Raw genomic sequence first — 18249 nt, forward strand, 5'->3', positions numbered from 1 at the left:
GTGCGCGGGCTTTCTCTAGTTGCAGTGAGCGGGGCTGCTCTTCGTTGCAGTGCGCGGGCTTCTCATTGCAGTGGCTTCTCGTTGCGGAGCATGGGCTCTAGGCACACGGGCTTCGGTAGTCGTGGCACACGGGCTCAGTCGTTGTGGTTCGTGGGCTCTAGAGTGCAGGCTCAGTAGTTGTGGCGCATGGGCTTAGTTGCTCCGCGGCATGTGGGATCTTCCTGGACCAGGGCTCGAACCCGTGTCCCCTGCATTAGCAGGCGGATTCTTAACCACTGTGCCACCAGGGAAGCCCTGATTTTTTTTTTTTTTTTTGGCTGCGTTGGGTCTTCGTTGCTGTGCACGGGCTTTTCTCTGGTTGTGGCGAGCGGGGGCTACTCTTCATTGCGGCACGGGGGCTACTCTTCATTGCGGCGTGCGGGCTTCTCATTGTGGTGGCTTCTCGTTGCGGAGCACAGGCTCTAGGCACGTGGGCTTCAGTAGTTGTGGCATGCGGGCTCAACAGTTGTGGCTCACGGGCTCTAAGCGCAGGCCCAGTAGTGGCATACGGGCTTAGTTGCTCCATGGCATGTGGGATCTTCCTGGGCCAGCAATCAAACCCGTGTCCCCTGCATTGGCAGGTGGATTCTTAACCACTGCGCCACCAGGGAAGCCCTCTGCTTTGATTTTAATTGTGTATGTGAAATAGAGAATGTGTATGTCAGCCATGGAATACTAGGTTTGGAGTTGGGAGGAGTGCTTGAGGTCATCTAATCTAGCTCCCATATTTGCAAATAAGAAATTTTTGGCAGAGCAGGGACTAGAACCCAGATATTTTAACCCCCTATTCAGATTCTTACACTACTTTGCTACTGAGTGCCCATAGCACTGTGAAATATATAAAAAAGAGCCTTTGAGAAAATTCTGATGTGATTAGGAGCCAGTGTGCACATGAAACAGAATTAGAGTCCTTGGGTGACTGTTCAATATATAATGAATATTATTACTATTATTATTTAATATTTCTTCTTTTTTTTTTTACAAAATGTATTTATTTATTTACTTCTGGCTGTGTTGGGTCTTCGTTTCTGTGCATGGGCTTTCTCTAGTTGTGGCAAGCGGGGGCCACTCTTCATCGCGGTGCACAGGCCTCTCACTATCGCGGCCTCTGTTGTTGCGGAGCACAGGCTCCAGGCGCGCAGGCTCAGTAATTGTGGTTCACGGGCCCAGTTGCTCCACGGCATGTGGGATCTTCCCAGACCAGGGCTCGAACCTGTGTCCCCTGCATTGGCAGGCAGATTCTCAACCACTGCGCCACCAGGGAAGCCCTGAATATTATTTTTAAATGTGACTTCTAGTATTACCTTAATTACTTTATAATATGCTAAATTGTTTGGCCAATTTTTGCCCCATAGGTTGCCATAGAAGTTAAGAGGCAGGAACTACAGGTAGCTGTAGTTATCAGGGAAGGCTTTATTTAGGAGGTGGAATGTGAACTAGGCCTTAAGGGTAGGTAAGGATTAGATGGACAGAAAGGAGCCACTCAGATGGGAGGGTATATGAATGAAGGCAAGGGGTGTGAAATGAAGTCAAGGCTGTGAGGGCCTGGGGGCTTGCTCATCTTGCTACATGTTGAGCAGTGGTGGAGAACGTTTTTGGATCATTCAGTTGGAACCAAGTAAAGCAAGGAATTTGTTAGAAGAGTTAGGAATTTGAATTTTATCTGAAAGTGTGTAAAAGGAACATGCGGTCAGTTCTTAAAAAGTGGAATGATGTGAAGGTATGTCATGTGACTTTTCCTCTCATCACTTTATTCTCTCTAAGGTCAGTCACAAGTAGTCTGCAAATCTTCAAGCTTAGTGGCCTTTCTTCAGTCCCCATTCTCCTGAGTGTTGAAATAGTTGACCAGCCTCTGCTCCTGGATACTCTCCTGCCTTTGCTTTCATGTACTGTTTTCTCCTCAGTCTCCTACTACCTCTCAAGTTTACCCTCTGTCCCACATGTTCTCTCTGCCCTCTACATGTGGGGAGATCACAAAACCAAGGGTCTTTTATTGTGAGTAAGGGGCCCACGCAAGTTAAGGATAAGAGGGCTTGAGTACTACAGCTAGGGAGGTATTAGGAGCCAAGCAGCTCTAGGGGCAGCCACTTTGTCTCAGTCCTGGCACCATGGTGTGTCACTTTCCTGGCCTTCCTGCTTCTCTTTATATTCTTCTTCACTCTTGCTGGCTTCTTTGCTCACTCAGGGTTTTTGCTGCCCCATAACTCTGACTTAAAAATAATTTCAGTTTATTATCACCCTGGTTCTTCCTCATGGCATTTTTCAGCTTCAACTAATTGGTATTTTTCTCCATGCTTTGCTTAGATTCCTGTGAGAGAGAATCAGATGCAGCTTATCACTTGTAGGTAGATGACATGGGTTACTGGTTGGCCACTCTATGGATTGACTTCAGGTAGTCAGGTAGTACCCACCCTGAATCTAACCAGCTTTGGGTGTGGGCTTAGGGACATGACGTCTATGATTGCCCCTTTGCAGGGACTCTAAGCAGGGCAGCTCCATTTAGAGGGGGCTATGGGTGAGCAGGCACTGCAAAATATGTCTCTGCTTTTCTTCTGTTTTTTTTTTTTTTTGAGGGTAGAAAGCAAGATTTATTGAGTACACTGCAAGGGAGCAGCGGGCGAGACCAAGAGGGGGTCTTCCCTGGGGGAAGAGAAACTGGGCTTCTTTTTGGTCCCTTTTGATCACCCTTGGGTTAATGTTCTACCCATATGGTGGTTAGGGCTGCGTATGTCATAGCTCAATCTTCCTGGTATACCAACTGCTTGCGACCATTGGTAATTTCCATTGGGGGAGGGTGTGATTGTCTTATCTTGAAAGGACCTCCCCAGCCTAAGATGGCTGTTCTATTGTTAAGCTCCACATTTCCCCCCAACAGATCAGCAAAGTCAAATCACTAACATCTGGGTGACAACATCATCTCATGCTACTTCTACTGAGAAGGGGTGATGTGGGGTCCTGGTTGGCTTTGCTGATCAGCTATGGGGCTGTGGGATAGTGTGAATAGAAATTTGGGGAGGCCTTTTCAAGAGTAGTCAGCTATATTGATTCTAGAGGTTGGAATCCTTGTCACCATTTGTAGCTTGATGATATGAAATCATTTTTGTAGTGACTCACTTGAAGTACCTGGAAATGTTGGTGCATCAGGATGGACGGTCCTCAAGGGAGGATGGAAAGAGAAGGGGAATCTCGCAGCATGCCTGGATTTGCCAAGCCGCTGCTGCCGACTGCACCAGGCGTTGGAAGTGAGGAGTACCAAGGCTAGGGCCAAAGGACACTGCCACCCGATTAGGCAGGGACGGTTGGTCGGTATGGGACTGGGTTTTAGGTCTGCTGAAGAGTCGCCTTGGTCAGGATACGCAGTCCCCGGTCTCCAGGGACCTCAGACCATCGGCAGTGTTGAAGAGGAGAAAAGACCACTTCCAGAATGTACCCCTTAGGGCAAGAGCAAGTTGGAGTCTCGTCCTGGAGGCCTTTGGGTCCCACCAAGGAGTAGACATGGCCATTTGCCCCGAGTCAGCAGGCCGATCGCTACCTGTTGGAAGACGGATCAGAAAAGGCAGAGAGAGGAGAGAGTGGTCTGGTCCCTGTACTGGCCATCAAAATGCCCACAGAGTGTGGCGATGGGGCTGGCAACATGGGTGGTAAAAGAATTTACTAAGCCAGAAGTGAGGGTAGAAAGCGAGATTTATTGAATACAACCTAAGGGAGTGCCAGGCAAGACCAAGGGGGCATCTGCCTCTTCTGTGTTCTAAAATGCATATGTATCATGGCTCTCCCAGCTACACCTCACTTCTCTTTGGAGCTTTAGTTTTGCATTTCTAGCTCACTGTCAAATGTACATATCCACCTGGGTGTCTCTGCATCACCTCAAAGTTAGCATGTTTAAAATTGAGGTCACTTTTCTTCCAAAACCAGTTCTTACTCTGTGTAGAATAGCTAGGTTTTCTTAGTCTCTAAGCTTCCTTTATAATCCTGTTTTCCTTTCTTTCCATATCTGATTGGTCACCAAAATACATAGTCTTCCTTTATAAAATCTCTTGTATTGGTCCCTTCCTTTCCATTCACAATGATACTGCCTTTATTTTGGCCGTTAGCACCACATGCTTGTTTTTGCTACAGTCTCCTTGATAATCTCCATGTGCCTTTATCTCTTTCACCAACCAATTAGAGCTGCGAGGAGAATCTTTGTACCCCATTTTATCATGACTCTTAGCTTTCACTACTATTTTCTTAAAGTTGGTTGTAGATATTTATCATAAACAGCTCTCTATGACATAAGTGGGTGTGGTAAGGTGATTGTTAAAATTTTATTCCCAATTCTTAGGATTTTTCTCTATCTCTGGTAATGAAGTAGTGGTGATAGGAGATGAATTTCAACATTAACAGCAATAAGAAAAGAATGAGACACATGTAGATAACACAAACAGAGATCTTCCAGCTATATTGTTAAGTCAGAAAAGTAAACATAATACACAAGTGTGTGCATGTACATGCATAAAAAGAAAAAAAGTGGTAAAGTATATACACCAAATTAGCAGTATCTACCTCTGGGAAGGAAATTACATGGCAGCAGAGGACATAAAGAGGGAACTTTAGTTTTACTCTCCATATTTTAGTTACATTTATTTTTCTTTTCTTTTAACCACCAGGATATGTTCATGTTTTATTTTTTAATTAAAACATTAGAGAAAGGTTGCTCTCTTTTTTTTTTAATTTATTTTATATATTTATTTTTGGCTGCGTTGGGTCTTTGTTGCTGCACACGGGCTTTCTCTAGTTGTGACGAGCGGGGGCTACTCTTCGTTGCGGTGCACGGGCTTCTTATTGCAGAGCACGGACTTCAGTAGTTGCGGCTCGTGGGCTGTAGGCGCACGGGCTCAGTAGTTGTGGTGCACGGGCTTAGTTGCTTCGTGGCATGTGGGATCTTCCCGAACCAGGGCTCGAACCTGTGTCCCTTGCATTGGCAGGCGGATTCCTAACCACTGTGCCACCAGGGAAGCCCCAAGGTTGCTCTTTTGATGTTGGAAAATAACTAGACAAATTGAGCCAGAATTCAGGAAGCATTCTGGGTTTTTGTAGAATGGCAGTAGTCACCAACCAAATGCCTTTATTTCTACATAGAAAAGCAAGAATATTAAGCTATATGAAGACTAAACGATATCAGTCATTGTAACTTTTAATATTAAGGGCAGACTTAATTGGTTGCTTTCAGTGGAATAGATTGTCAAACATTTGATTTTAAAAAACCCAAAAAACAATTTGTTAATGGCATAAACAACCTTATCATTAGGTATAATCTCTGTGTTTACCTTAAATATTTTTTGGAAATTTGTAAATGCTAGTTAATTTCTTAATCCTTTTTTTTTTTTTTTTAGTTGAAGTGGTTTGGTAAATGACAAATGCAACTTGGCATTGAATGTCTGTCTTTAAAAATGTAAAAAGTCATTTGACTTAATATATTTTATTTTATTTTTAAGATTTTTTTGATGTGGACCATTTTTAAAGTGTTTATCGAATTTGTTACAATACTGCTTCTGTTTTATGTTTTTGTTTTGTTTTTGGTCCCTGAGGCATGTGGGATCGTAGCTCCCTGACAGGGATCGAATCCGCACCCCTTGCATTGGAAGGTGAAATCTTAACCACTGGACTGCCAGGGAAATCCCTGACTTCATATATTTTAGTTAATTGTTCTTTGAACTTTCTCTTAAAGCTGTCCAGACAAAATCGAAGCAAACCTTAGCCAAACCCAACATAAGGAACGTTGTGGTGGTGGATGGTGTCCGCACTCCATTTTTGCTGTCAGGCACTTCGTAAGTATGAAATGATTTTATTACATATTCTTTCTTTCTGTCTTCTTTTTTCTCTCCAGCTGTATTGAGGTGTGGTTAACAAATAAAAACTGTATATATTTAGGTTGTACACAGTGATTTTTTTAAGGCATTCAATGTGATGATTTTATATATATGTATATATATGTGTATATACATTGTGAAATGATTACCACAGTCGAGTTAATTAACACATCCATCACCCCATGTACTTTATTTATTCCTTTTTTTAAGGCACTTTCAAAAGGGATCTTTGTCAGTGTAACCCAGTAGGTAATACTATTGCTAGTGGGCTAATATATGAAAAACATTTTCATGAAACTAATACAGAATAAGTCAAGCCAGTGGTGAAATAATGTGACAAAATTTGTTTTTTATCCACTCTCCTGAGTAAGCCTCATGTAGTGTTAGATTGAACCAGTCATATTTTAAAAACCTAGTGTGGGACTAGGTTTGCTTCTAACAGAGATATCCTTTCCTCATCTGAAGATAAGTACTGTGCGTTGTTTCTATGCCTCTTCGGAAGTTTGAATATGGAGAATGTGGGCCCATGGGCATTCTGAAGGACCTTTAATCTTTGGCTTTGGTTTCCTGGAAATTATCAGAATTGGAGTTGATGGACTGGTCCAAACCCTGGTACAGCACAACCCCAAGTATATGGAATAAGAATGATCCTAGACCAGCCCCCAAGTTCCCCAGAACCAAACTGCTGTTCTCCGTAGACTTTTCTCCTCCTTTTTTGTCCCCAAGTGAGGCCCAGGCTGTCCAAAAGTTGACGATGGACTTTGGGAACTAGGTGCAAACTAAATGAAACATTGGTTCTATTCTGTTTAGATTGTTTCATTGTTTGTATTTTGAACTAGCAGTTACTAACTTAAAAATATTGGAATAGGGAGATGTCAAAAAATAGGGAATGTCAGGCATCTGCTAAAAATAACGAGACCTTTCTGTACTAATGTGGGAAGATCTTGAAGATATGTTAGGTGTAAAAAGCAAGGTTCAGAGCAGTGTGTATAATGCCACCATTTGTGGAAGATACAGACCTGTGTGTGTGTGTGTGCACGCGCATACATACACAAACAATAAATGTTCATTTTTAAACGATGGTTTAGAACCTAGAGAGTATTTTCTTATGTAAGTGAATGCTGGTGAAGTTTCTTCATTCACCCTCTTCTCTCAATATAGTATTATAACTTTCGTGTACTGACACAACAACAGTAAGAGTAAGAATCTGAAGCTTTAGCCACAGGGAAGTGATGAGAGGGGATCCTCCTTGTACTCAGCAGTAACAGGGTAGGAAAAGAAAGTTCCATCAAGAGAAGAAAGTTCTTGGCTAGGAAGACCATTTTTTTGTAAGGGCTGTTTGTATACTGTGTAGAACTTTGATTCCAACTGTTTTACTAGCTGTTAAAAAAAATACAAACACGCTCAACTATATTATTTACACATTTGCTTTGATAATTGGTATTTGCGTGAAGTTTGAGATATTCAGCACATTAGCATAGGGTTTATTCCTTTTGTTGTGTTTTATTATTGTGTTTTAGTTTAATTTAGGATCCTAATTTAGAAAGAAGATAAAGTTCATGAGTGATTTAGCGACACAGAGAAGAGCACTGAGTAACGTAAGAAAATATAGTTAATAGAGAAGAAAGAATAAAAATTTTAAGGTAATATTCATGTACAGCACAAAAGTGACCAAAAAATAATATAGAAGGAAGAACTTATAAAGAAGACAAATAGTTAAGTCATATTATTAATCTTACGATTGAGGTGACAAATGAGTCTTCTATAATAGAAGATCATTTTCTAGGTAGAAAAAGATCTTTTTCTGTTTAATTTGAAGAAGCTTTGCTTTCAACTTGAGTGATCTTTGAAAGACCAAGTTTTTCTTAGAGGTAGAAAGCACGTTGGAAGCACCCCTAGGAGTACACTGCAACAGTGACATTTGGGAGTCTTATCAGGCATCCCGGTAGAGAGGGGTATAGGAGCATGAGAATAAAGATTGTAAAATGCTAAATAATTATGGTTCAGATATTTTAAAATTGACACACGACTTTTTCCCAAGTTATTCTGCTCTAAATTTGAGGGAACTGGTTTTACCTATGAAAGATTTTTAAAACGACTGATGATTCTTCTGTGATTCAGAGTAAAAATAAAAACATTTTTGGATTTTTTAGGCTTTAATTTTTAGGAATTTAAAGAATGAATATTCTTATTTAATCCAATGGTTAAATCTCTGGCTTAAAAATAAAGGGAATTTATTTTTTAAATTTAAATAGACAGAGTTCACATCCACATCTTGGTTTCTAAATACCCATTCTTCAATAGTAGGAACCAGGCTTCCTAGAAGAACGACTAGGTCTGGGCCAAAAAAAAAAATACAAGATGTACCTGGAGCAGTTTGGAGTGCCAGAAAGTAAAGAAGTGCTTAAAAATATAGGGCTTCCCTGGTGGCGCAGTGGTTGAGAGTCTGCCTGCTAATGCAGGGGACACGGGTTCGAGCCCTGGTCTGGGAGGATCCCACATGCTGTGGAGCAGCTAGGCCCGTGAGCCACAACTACGGAGCCTGTGCTCCGCAACAAGAGAGGCCGTGATAGTGAGAGGCCCGCGCACCGCGATGAAGAGTGGCCCCCCGCTTGCCACAACTAGAGAAAGCCCTCGCACAGAAACGAAGACCCAACACAGCCAAAAATATAAATAAATAAATAAATTTTTAAAAATGGAGCATGTCAATAGGACACAGGACCGGGAATTCCATGGCAGTCCAGTGGTTAGGACTTGGTGCTTCCGTTGCCAGGGGCCCGGGTTCAATCCCTGGTCAGGCAACTAAGATCCTGCAAGCCATGCGTCTCTGCCAAAAAAAAAAAAAAGAGACAGGACCAGCCTAAAATACCTTTCAATGACAAAACCTGGAACAATTTAATTAATAAGTTATGATGGTATTATACCATAACCCAAAGAATACATCAGATATCTATGAGTTCAATCTGATATAAATAAATGATAGAATAAAAAATAAAAGAGAAAGGACAAGTCTTTCTTAAAGAAGAATTTCAATTAATAAATACAGAAGGAATGAGGAAAATAAATAAATAAAGCAACATTAGAACACCACAGGAATAATTGCTGCAACCAGGATCTACGAATGAATGCTAAAATTAGTGGGTGAGAAATGTTAAGAAGAAACAAGATATTTGCATAGCCTCAACTCTCTCCCCTCAAGTATTTATTAACTACTGTGATGATTTTAACATGTGTCCATAATTTCTTTGTTACTTTTTCCACTAGGAAGTAGAGCTTAGTTCTCCCCTTGAGTAAGGGCCAGAGTAGTGACTCATTTCTAACAAATTGAATTCAGAAAGGGAAAAATAGTGAAGAAAACCATACTTTAACCAAGTGATCAAGTTAACATCACCAGTAATAAGTCATGTTGCTATCACGTACACTCTGATAAGAAGCAGTGGGAAGGGCACTTTACCTCTGTGATACACTTCCCTCATATCCATAACCCCAGTCTTCCAAGTGTCAAGGGTCAAGAAAGAAAAGGAAAGACTGAGAAACTGTCACTGATCGGAGGAGATTAAGGAAGCATGACAACAAAATGCATAGATTAAGGAAGCATGACAACAAAATGCATAATGCCCTTTTACTGGAACAAGAGCAGTAAAAAGGCATTAGTGGAAAAACTGGTGAGGTCCAGATAAAGTTAGCTTAGTGAATTGTATTGTGCCAGTATTAATTTCTTAGTTTTGACAAGTACATCATGGTTATGTAAGATTAGCTTTAGAGGAAGCAGGGTAAAGGGTATACAGGAACTCTGTTCTATCTTTCCAATTCTTTGTAAACCTCAAATTACTTCAAAACAAAATTTTCTTAAAAGTCCAATATATTGCTCATGTCCCTTGAGACATCACAAAATAATGAATGTTTTAAAAATAAAATAAAGGAGAACTTAAAAGGTGGGGTTTAAATAAAAATATTGTATTAAATAAAATATTAAATGTTAAATATTTAACATGTGTCATGCTGAACAATAAGACAGTGGGCAAGATTCTTGTTCGATTCTTAGCCAGCTCAAAAGGAGTCAAGGCTTGCCAGATTTTTAAGGATGACAAATAGCAAAGTCACACTATTTCTTCATTTGGAATGATGTTAAGTGCATTTATAGCATCATATGTTAGATTATTTCTTTAGTTATTTCAGACAGAATGAAAAACATTTTTTATTAAAGCTCTAGGCTTTTGGTTTAAATTATGTTCTTTCCCCAGATATAAAGACCTGATGCCACATGATTTGGCTAGAGCGGCGCTTTCGTGAGTAAATGCAGTTTCATTTTAGTTCTTACTTCATTAAAAGTACTTTTCTCCAGTTTTTACACTTGAAATAGCATGTTTAATGGAATTTCCGTATCTAAGATATGTTAACTTTTATGTGGTGAGAAAAAACACTTAGTAGATTTTACAAGATTCATTTATTCTTCATTTTAGCCATATGTGCTACACAAATTCAAGCAGCTGGTGAATGTCAGCGACCTTTATTTTGTAGGCGTGACTATTTCTTGGCATGACAGTATTCCTTAATGAGTACTGTAGCTAGCTGCCAGTTGTAAACAATTTAGGGCTAGATTGATCAGGCTAGTCCTACATTGATCAGGCTAAATACAATACATATATTTGATGATTATCTTAGAAACTTCATACTGTACGAGGATAGCTGAACAAATAATGCAAATACAGATGCAGAACCTGTGTATACAGAGGACCAACTGTACTATGCCATTTTATTTAACGGACATGAGCATCCTCAGATTTTGGTATCCCTGGTGGGATGGGGATGTGGTTATTTATCTAGAAAAAAGCCTAGAATGAGACCTGAAGGTTCCTGTGCAAACCAAATAAAAATGTAAAATTAGATGTGGTTGCATGAGATTGAGATGGAAGAATAATTTGATGAGAGTCAACATGTAAGGCATTATCATTCATTGATGCTTTGCCTTTGTGTCTTTAAGCAGCTACAGGTCTTTCATAGTCTGAAAAAACCCTTCTTTGCACCTTTCTGCCCATCTTGTTCTGTTTGTTCTCTTCCTGCCAGCCTTTAAGCATAAATGAAAGCAGCAGTTGCTTTTCTTTTCTTACTGTCCATTCATTCTGCTTAATCCCATAACTGCTTCCATTCCCATTGCTCTACAGTAATATACTTTGGAAGCGTCTCTTAATAATGACTGTGTAATCACTAAGCGCACCAATTTTTTCTCAGACCTCAATGACTTTGTCTTCTATAGCATTTGACACTGTCAGCTCTACTTGAAACTGTCTTCCTTTGACTTCATGTTAGGCCATTACGGTTTTCCTTCCATTTTCTGACTGATTCTTTTCTACTTCTTAAAAAACTGGATCCCTTCTTCTGTCTCTTTTTTAAAGGTATTTTGTAAGTTTTAGTCCTTAGAACTTTGCATTTCTCTGTATGCATGCTTTTCCCTAAAAATCTCATCTACTTAATCTTTATTTTTTTATGTAGAGGACTTCCAGATCTCTAAACTTGACCTCTTTTCTTAGGTATCTCAAGCTCAGCATGTAAAAAATAAAAATTATCTTTTCCCTGAAGCCAGCTTACTTTCCCATTCCTGATAATGGTGCTATTTCTGATTATGGTCCCAGGCTGGAGATTTACAGGTTTTTCCTCAACTTTCTGTCTTAAAAAATGTCAACTATACAATAAAATTGAAAGTGAACACCTAAATACCCCTCACTTAGCATTAATAAGTGTTATTATTTTGCCATGTTTTCTATAGCTATATGGTTTGAAGCATTTGACATTGTTTCAGGCATCTTGATAACTTCAGCCTTAAATTCTTCAGCTAGTACTCCTAAGAATGAGGACCTTCTCTGTTATCCACAATACCATTACCATAGCTAAGATGATAATGATTGTATGATAACTTCTAATATCCAGTTCATAGTCAAATCCCCCTCACTTGTTCCAAGAATGTCCTTTCTTTTAATTTTTTTTTTTTCCAAACCAGGACCTGGTCAAAGTTCATATTACAAATGAACATGTCTCTTTGGTCTCTTTTAATTTAGGATATCCCTCCACTCCACCCCCCATGAGAGTGACTTTTTGAAAAGGCCAGGCCAGCTGGCCTGTAGAATGTCCCACATTCTGGGTGTTTCTTCGTAGTAATATTTAACTTTCCTCTGAATTTCCTATAAACTGGAAGTTAGATCTCTAAGCTTGATTAGATTCAGGTTAAACATTTTTTGGTAAGAATGCTTCATAGGTAAAGTGCATGGGTATTGCATCATGTTAAGAGGCGCATGATGTGTAATGTTAAATCTAACCACACGGTCATGGTGATCAGACCACTAGATCTCTTGATTATAAAGGTGTATTTTTTTCCTTTGCAATTAGTAAGTCACCTGTAAAGTGATATCTTAACACCATGTAAACATCTTGTTCCCCAACAACCTTTGACCAAATGGTCTTAGCATTCATTGATAATTTTTGCCTAGATTAGTTATTACATTAGAGATTACAAAATTATGACTTTGATCATTCTTTTATTCCTCCTATATTTATTGGTTGGTATTTTTCTGTAAAGAACAGCTTTTCTTTTCTTTTTTTTAAGTGATGTGGATTTATAAATTTTTATTTATTAATTGTGTTAAAGCCAAGCTTGGTCACTGTTCTTTTTGAAGCTCAGATTATCCCATAGTTTATCTGTGGGAGTTCCTTCAGGTTGGCTCCTATGGCCCTTTTGTTTTTTAGTATAATATTGTTTTTTGAGTGTAATTTGCATACAATAAAATGCACATATTTTTAAGTATATAGTTTTATGAATTTTGTCAAATGTGTACACCCTTGTTCCTGTTTTTGCTATGGTCCCATTAATCTTTGAGTGCTTTCTTATTTTTGGCACAAAAAAGATCAGAGAGGTTCACTTTGTACTTTTCTTGCCTTAGACCTGGCCTCAGTCATTTTTTAAAAAGTTAATACCTTTAAGGCTTCCATGGTGGCACAGTGGTTAAGAACCCGCCTGCCAATGCAGGGGACACGGGTTCGAGCCCTGGTCCGGGAAGATCCCACATGCTGTGGAGCAACAAGGCTTGTGGGCCACAACTACTGAGTCTGCACTCTAGAGCCTGTGAGCCACAACTACTGAAGCCCATGCACCTAGAGCCCATGCTCTGCAACAAGAGAAGCCACCGCAGTGAGAAGCCTGCGCACCGCAACGAAGAGTAGCCCCCGCTCGCCGCAACTGGAGAAAGCCCGCACACAGCAACGGAGACCCAATGCAACCAAAATTAATTAATTAAGTAATTAATTTAAAAAAGAAAAGTTAATACCTTTGCTAGTAAATGGCATTTAGAAACCAAGTCTGAGTTCAAGATGTGCTCATTCCTACTGGAGTGTTATTGCTTCTAGTCTCTATCAGTGATCAGAACTAGAAAAATATATGTTATTTAAATTGTGTTTATATTGATACTTCAAATTTAACATAACTGGGATTTTACTCTTTAATTTTCTATTTGTTTCTCTTTTCTTCTTTTTTAAAATATTTATTTATTTATTTATTTGGTTGCACCAGGTCTTAGTTGCAGCAGGTGGGCTCCTTAGTTGTTGCATGCGAACTCTTGGTTGCAGCACACATGTGGGATCTAGTTCCTTGACCAAGGATCGAACCCTGGGCCCACTGCATTGGGAGCTCGGAGTCCTAACCACTGCACTACCAGGGAAGCCCCCTCTTTGATTTTTGACTGAAAACTTTGGTTTATGTATGTTTTATCCTATTTCAAATTATTTCTTTAAAATTTTTTAATTAGGGTATAGTTGATTTATAATCTTATATTAGTTTCAGGCATACAACATAGTGATTTAAAATTTTTATAGATTATATTCCGAATTATTTATGATTCTTCCCATTTAACTTCTCATTGCCAATTGAGCATCAGAGGTTGACTTTTTTTTTTTTTTTTTTTTTTTTTTTGCGGTACGCGGGGCTCTCACTGCTGTGGCCTCTCCCGTTGCGGAGCACAGGCTCCGGACGTGCAGGCTCAGCGGCTATGGCTCACAGGCCCAGCCGCTCCGCGGCATGTGGGATCTTCCCGGACCGGGGCACGAACCCGTGTCCCCTGCATCGGCAGACGGACTCTCAACCACTGCGCCACCAGGGAAGCCCCAGAGGTTGACTCTTTAAATTAGACTTTAATTTCTTTGATAAGGTGCCACATGCTTGTCAAATTAAGGAAAAGATACAGTCTCTGCTCTTAAATCCAAAGTTAACCTTTTAACCAAAGTTAACTGTAGTGCCTTATGTGATGATCTATGGCACTATCTTGAATGTATGAAATGTTTCTTTGCTTTGGACTTCTGCTGGCAGGGGTTTGTTGCATCGGACCAGTGTCCCAAAGGATGTTGTTGATTATATCATCTTCGGCACAGTTATACAGGAAGTGAAAACAAGCAATGTGGCTAGAGAGGTGAGTAAAACAAACTTTATATTGTTTAAAGATTGATAGGAGAATCAATTTTAGTTTTAATTAATAGAATTTACTCTAAAAGTTTTTAAAATTCATTAAAGTTATATTTGACTTAAATGTGATTTTACTACTTGAATTATTTTATATTTAAAAGAATTATTGTATAAATCAAATGACATATACTATACTAAAATATATTTATACTATACATCAAATCAATTATTTGAGCTGGTTTGGGATATTTTAGTTTGTTTTCTCTTAGGAAAATAGAGATTATGGCAAAGTATGGCTGATGTGACTTTTAGTAATGCTAGATATTGTGGCCTCTAACTTAAAATTTCAACATTTTACAAAGAACTTATTTCATAACATGGTTTTTGTTGGAGGTAGCCTTGCTTATTCATTTGTTCCCTTTGACTAGATGACACATAGGTCAGTTTCTTTTTTAACTGTTTCACAGGTGTTTACTTTTACCCTAGTTGGCACAGCTCCATGTAGTGTTTATTGGGCAGCTGAGATATGACAGGCCTTGGAACTTCTGCAGCATGTTCTACAGGCATTTCATAATGAATAGTCCAAAAACATTTTCTGGGCTTTGTTTCAATTCAAAAGTGGCTATTTGGGTAAAGTTGGCTCCAAAGTACATTTCAGTATGCTAAGCATTTTCTTTATTTCTGGTTTGTGCTTGCCATATTATTGTGTTCAGTATAGTTGGAAGGTCAGTAACTTTCACCACTGTCAGCCAAGAGAAGGGGAAATGAGCAGGACTGAAAGTATTTGTTTTGTCCCCCCTTTTTACTCATCAGTATATGTTAAGACTGCTGAAGGCCTGGTGTTACCGAAGTCCGCCGTAATCAGCTATTGTATATTGTAAGGGAGGCAGGAAAGAATTAAGAACAAGAAGAGGGTTTTTTTTCCCATCCTTATTTTTTTGTTGTTCCCTGGACCTTCACACTTCTAAATGTATCAAATATGATAACCTCATGACTATATCAACATTTTCAACTTCTATATTCTGAAAAAATCAAAGTGACTCTTATAAGAGCATTTAAAAAGTAAATATTAAATCTGTTTCAGTTTTCTCTATATTTCTATTCTATCCCAACACTAAAGCCATAATGCTTTTCTAAATTTTTTCCTGGAAATTTTATATCCATATGCAAATCTCAGCTATTGATTGACATGTGGTAGATTTCCTCTCCCAGCCCTGTACTAATACTAAAGGCTAAATTGAGGGGATATATTATAAGTATGTCTCTCTATAGTTGTTCTGTAACCTAAAGGCTACTGTGACTTCCAGCTAGAAAACTTTAAGCACCTGTTGTCTGTATTAATAGTGTAATAATGAAATCCTGAAAGGCTTCTGCTGCTGAGTTCCCATGAACCTGACTTCACTGAAAGGCCTCAGCATACTTCCCTGCTCTCCAGCTTAACTAAGAGGCATTTTCCTCCTTTCCCCTCATTGTACTGTCTAGAGCCTAAGCTTGCCTTGAGAGCTATTCAGACTTTAAATAGAAACATGTAGACAAGGTTCACCAGCAGCCACTTCTATTTAAAGTTCCTTCAGTCTTGAGAGTAATCTGGGGCCAAGGGTGTGACACAGGCTAGAAAGGACCACGTGAGGATCAGGCCATTACAACCTCAGTGCCCTTTACACTTGCCCCACTGGGAAGCTCTCCTCCCCTTCCCCTTGGAGACTTGCCTCTCTCTTCCTTTTGGGTTGGTTTACACTGAGAGGCTGAGGTGCAGTTGCCAGCGGGTAGTTTTCAACAGAGTGTTGGGCACTTAGTATCAGGCCTCACTGGGAAGACCAGAGCAAGGTCATGTTGCATGTACACTACTGTAGCACATTTCTGTCCCTGTGGATTATGGTGAATGGTGGTAAATGCAGTAACTAGTATAGGTAGTATAAGTATGAAGATAAAAATCAGTTAAGAAACAGAACCCTTTAATCTCAGCTTTGGAAACATGTTAACCTTACCAAATTATAGAAAATCTTGTATTCTGAGGATAAATAGTTAGAGAAAAAGGCCACTAAAAATTAATTCCCTTAATAGGAACCAGAATTTCATAGTAAATGATAGTGGTGGGGGAGATGAGCTGTTGAGAGCTTTGTTTTTCAAGTGAAAATTTAATATTATAAAAGTAAGTATTTTATTTTTGCACCTATGCATTAGTTTTTTACATAAACAAAAATGGAATCAGGCATTCATTGTTTTTTTGGCAGCATAATTTACTCAATAAATAGTATAATAAAATAATAGATGTCCTCATGTCCATTTTTAGATTAAAGGAGGGCCTCAGTTTTTCTCAAGGCCCCTCAAGTTACTCTCTTTTGAAGCACCTCTTGTGTCATCATCCTGACCAGTTTTCTCATTTCCAGTTGTTAACTGGTCTAACCCTTATTTGTCAGAGGCTCATTTGAGGCTCAGGCAGTTTTCCAAAATTTCTTTCATCAACTTGAACTCTTGCATGTTTGGCGTGTTTTCCAATTCCTCTTTGCGTTGGATCATGGCGTTCTGTCTGAAATATCAGGCAGTCAGTGAAAGTAGAGACGCGTGTAAGCAGGCAGGGACCTGTGTGGGAATCTGTTCATGAGGAGTCAGTTCTTCAGAAATGACTTTCATGTTTGATGACTTTCGTTACTACTAAGCCTTATAACTGCAGGAACATAGATCATGAGAACCCCACACCATGATATAGGTCATCATTCCCTCAACTATATGTAGCAGGTTTACTTTAGGTTTACTTGCAAATTTAAACAAGTTAAAATCAAATTACATATTAATGTCCTTAAAGCTCTGAGAAAAGCATTGCTAAGAAATTAGGTGAACTGCAAGACTGTTGTAGGCTTGTATACCACACTAGAAGATGGCTACAAGGAACTTAGCAGAGTGCTTGTCAGTTAATGACTAGACAAAAAATTAGTAAACCATTTCTGTGATGTGCTTAGTTTTATTTTAAATATTACTCTGGATTATTGAACTCAAATCCTTTCCTGATTTACCATACAGTGAAGTATTGCTTAAAGCACCATTTACATGTAGCACTGCCTTCATAAGTGATCCTTTCATTCACTCTGTTTCCTGAAGGCTGCCCTCGGAGCTGGCTTCTCTGACAGGACTCCTGCTCACACTGTCACCATGGCTTGCATCTCTTCCAACCAAGCCATGACCACAGGTATGGTTTTTTGACTGCAGAAGGTACATGTTGTTTCTCCTTTGTCTTTTATAAGACAAAAACTACTCTTAACAGAAATAAATGATCTCTGTGTGTTTCAAAAAATAAGGTAATGTTTAAATTTTTTGATTTTTGACAGTAGTTCTCAACCCTTTTTCCTGCCCTCTGTACCTGAGGACCACAACCATTCTTGTAGTTTCTCCATCAGTAGTGTGGCTGGCTATCTCAGGGATTATTTATTGGAGGGATACTTCTAGATTTAAGGCATGAGAAGTTTATAACCTGCTAGATTTTAGTTAGGTGATTCTAATATGATACTCCCCCACGAAGATTGTGGCCTTCCTCCCTCTACCACTGTCGCAGTGGTAAGTCACTGCTTTAGATGATACAACTCTTTTCCTCTACTTTTTCCCCACATCTAGGCATTTTTATAATTAGTTAGAAATTCTCCTAAAAAACTTAGCAAATCTGTGGGACATTTTGTAGCATCAACCCTTATTGTGAAAAGACAGGAAACGTGAAAGATATGGTCATCGTGCTCTCTTAGTGACATCAAGGCCAGGTTGCCACCTAAGGGGTGCAGGGGGTGAAGCCAGAGGCATGGATGGGGGCGTTCTCCACTCCACGCAGCATGGGACCGCTTCTGGGTAGAGCGACACAGTACTTGCCAGTGGCCATAAAGAGGGAAGGGGGCTGCCTTCTATCTAAAAGCCAGAATTTCTCTA

General features: G+C 39.5%; 1 protein-coding gene across 8 annotated transcripts in view; it reads left to right on the forward strand.

Moving 5' to 3' along the window:
• HADHB (hydroxyacyl-CoA dehydrogenase trifunctional multienzyme complex subunit beta) overlaps positions 1-18249 on the forward strand; it is a 37469-nt gene that overhangs the window by 9008 nt on the left and 10212 nt on the right. For 7 of the 8 annotated variants that reach the window (XM_082642311.1, XM_082642312.1, XM_082642310.1 and 4 more), the window contains 4 exons: positions 5750-5849; positions 10136-10180; positions 14245-14344; positions 17437-17524. In XM_082642311.1, the coding sequence (XP_082498437.1) occupies positions 5750-5849; positions 10136-10180; positions 14245-14344; positions 17437-17524 (333 nt within the window). Of the gene's footprint in view, positions 1-5749; positions 5850-10135; positions 10185-14244; positions 14345-17436; positions 17525-18249 lie in introns of those variants that run through there. The other variant, XM_082642316.1, reaches the window with a different exon arrangement.

Source organism: Mesoplodon mirus, assembly GCF_964341445.2.
Source record: "Mesoplodon mirus genome assembly, chromosome: 14".
NCBI lineage: Eukaryota > Metazoa > Chordata > Mammalia > Artiodactyla > Ziphiidae > Mesoplodon > Mesoplodon mirus.